Genomic DNA, 1,852 nt, shown 5'->3' on the forward strand with positions numbered 1-1,852 from the left:
CATTCCTCAGTTTCCAGGATTTTCTAACTTTGGCGGTATAAGTTACCCACAGTTTGCAATCTTGTCGGATACGCCACAGAAAGCGAAGCCGCAGGGACAGACGATTCTTCAGTTGACAGTAGCAGATAATGAGAAGGCAAACCAGATAAGTGGAATATCGAAGGCTGCGAACACCCCGTCAGTAGGTGAATCAGTTTTATTCGTTAAAGACAGACTGACTTTTTTCTTTGGTATTCAATTTTTATTAATCTTTGATTTTCTTTTATTTTTCAGGCGAACAAGGAATCGTTCCTGGATATCTTGGACAACCGTCGAACATTTTGATAGATATTTCTAAAGAAAAAATCCAGTTATCTGACATTAGACAACAACAAGATTCATTGTCGAAATCTGTTCCTGTGGATTCATCGTTCAAGAAACACGAAAGAAGACGAAGAAATGCCGATGAATTATTAAATTCTTATTACGAGATCAATGAAGAGATTGAACCTATCTCGGAAATGACGATAAATAACACGTTTCCGAATATCACTGAATCTGAATTTCTTCAACTCTTAGTTAATATTTCGAATTTCAAGAAAGCTTTAAAAAACAAACCCGCGGAAAGTCCAAAGGAATATTTCGTCGATACATTAAATTCTACAATCAAGAATTCTCTGACCGCCGATCAATATGAGATCTTAAAAATGGTGGAGGATTTTAACGAGCACACCGCGAATCGGGGTTTTATGTCGCAGGTAGCTCAGTGTGTACTTAGCTTGAGTTTCATTAGATGCGTAGGTATTTTTGTTTGGCCCATGATTGTCAATGCCTTGCCATCTTTTGTGCCTAGTCTCGGTTTTTTCGGAAGATCAACAGAAACCGAAGTAGAACGTTTCTTCGGCATGTCCACGAATAATTTCGAAAAGGAACTGCTAATGAGAAAAGAATCCATGGAAAATGTTCTTCTTGACTGGTACAAGAAAGCGATGGAGGACGAATTTCAGACAAATCTGGGTTTTCTGACGATCAAGGGTTACGGGAATGGCGAGGTAGGCATCAGTTTCAGCGGATCCCGCGAGGGTAGAGCTACGAAGATCAAGGACAACAAGAATTTGCCGAGTATATTGACAATTATTAGCGATATCATGGAGGAAGTATTAGATCAACGACCGGACAATGAAAAGCTTAAAAAGGAGAAGGAAAAAAGAGAGAGAAGCCTGGATAATGTGCAAGAAACGGACTTTCAATTTTTGAAAAACAGCGACGAGTACGCGGATATTAAGCGGTCCATAAATGATGATCAGATAATCACCATGTTTTTGGATAAGCTCAAGGCCAATGCGACGGATTTTGCCGACGGTGATGTCGCTCAATTCTTCAGCATGGAAGATGCTTATAATGCTTTCGGTGAACTTTTCGGAACCCGCTTGAACGAGAAATTTGCGGACAGATTAAAGATTTTTACCGAGGAACATTTGAAGAAAAATAATCCTGAAGACCATGTGACGGAATTAAGTGCAGAAGGACTAAAGATGATATCTTTAAAAGGAGAAGCACCCTACGATCTTGAAAAGGAGTCCATAGAGAGTCCCGAAGAACGCAAAAGAGAACATCGCGCAAAGAACGAATTTAAATCATTGTTGGATAAGTATTCGAATAACCTTGTAAAGAAGCTGGATGTTCCTACGGAGAAAATCGAGGATTCAGATGAAAATAAGATCAAGATCACTGAGTCGTTCCTCGACAGGAAGACGCATTCGGAATTGAGAATCCAGTTGCCACGTTTGCGAGAAGACATTATGTCCAGGAAGATTACGAGCGCGGTGATACATTTCGGAAGAGGACTGAAGATGAAGATGAGTAGTATGAT

The 1,852-nt window shown here is 39.9% G+C and overlaps 1 protein-coding gene across 1 annotated transcript in view; it reads left to right on the top strand.

The window, feature by feature from the left end:
- Positions 1–1,852, top strand: part of LOC115239934 — a 30,094-nt gene that overhangs the window by 16,194 nt on the left and 12,048 nt on the right. The window contains exon 5 of the mRNA XM_029814805.1: positions 2–185. Within this exon, the coding sequence (XP_029670665.1) occupies positions 2–185 (184 nt within the window). The remainder of the gene's footprint in view (position 1; positions 186–1,852) is intronic.

Source organism: Formica exsecta, unplaced genomic scaffold, assembly GCF_003651465.1.
Source record: "Formica exsecta isolate Colony F162 unplaced genomic scaffold, ASM365146v1 scaffold4, whole genome shotgun sequence".
Taxonomy (NCBI): Eukaryota; Metazoa; Arthropoda; class Insecta; order Hymenoptera; family Formicidae; genus Formica; species Formica exsecta.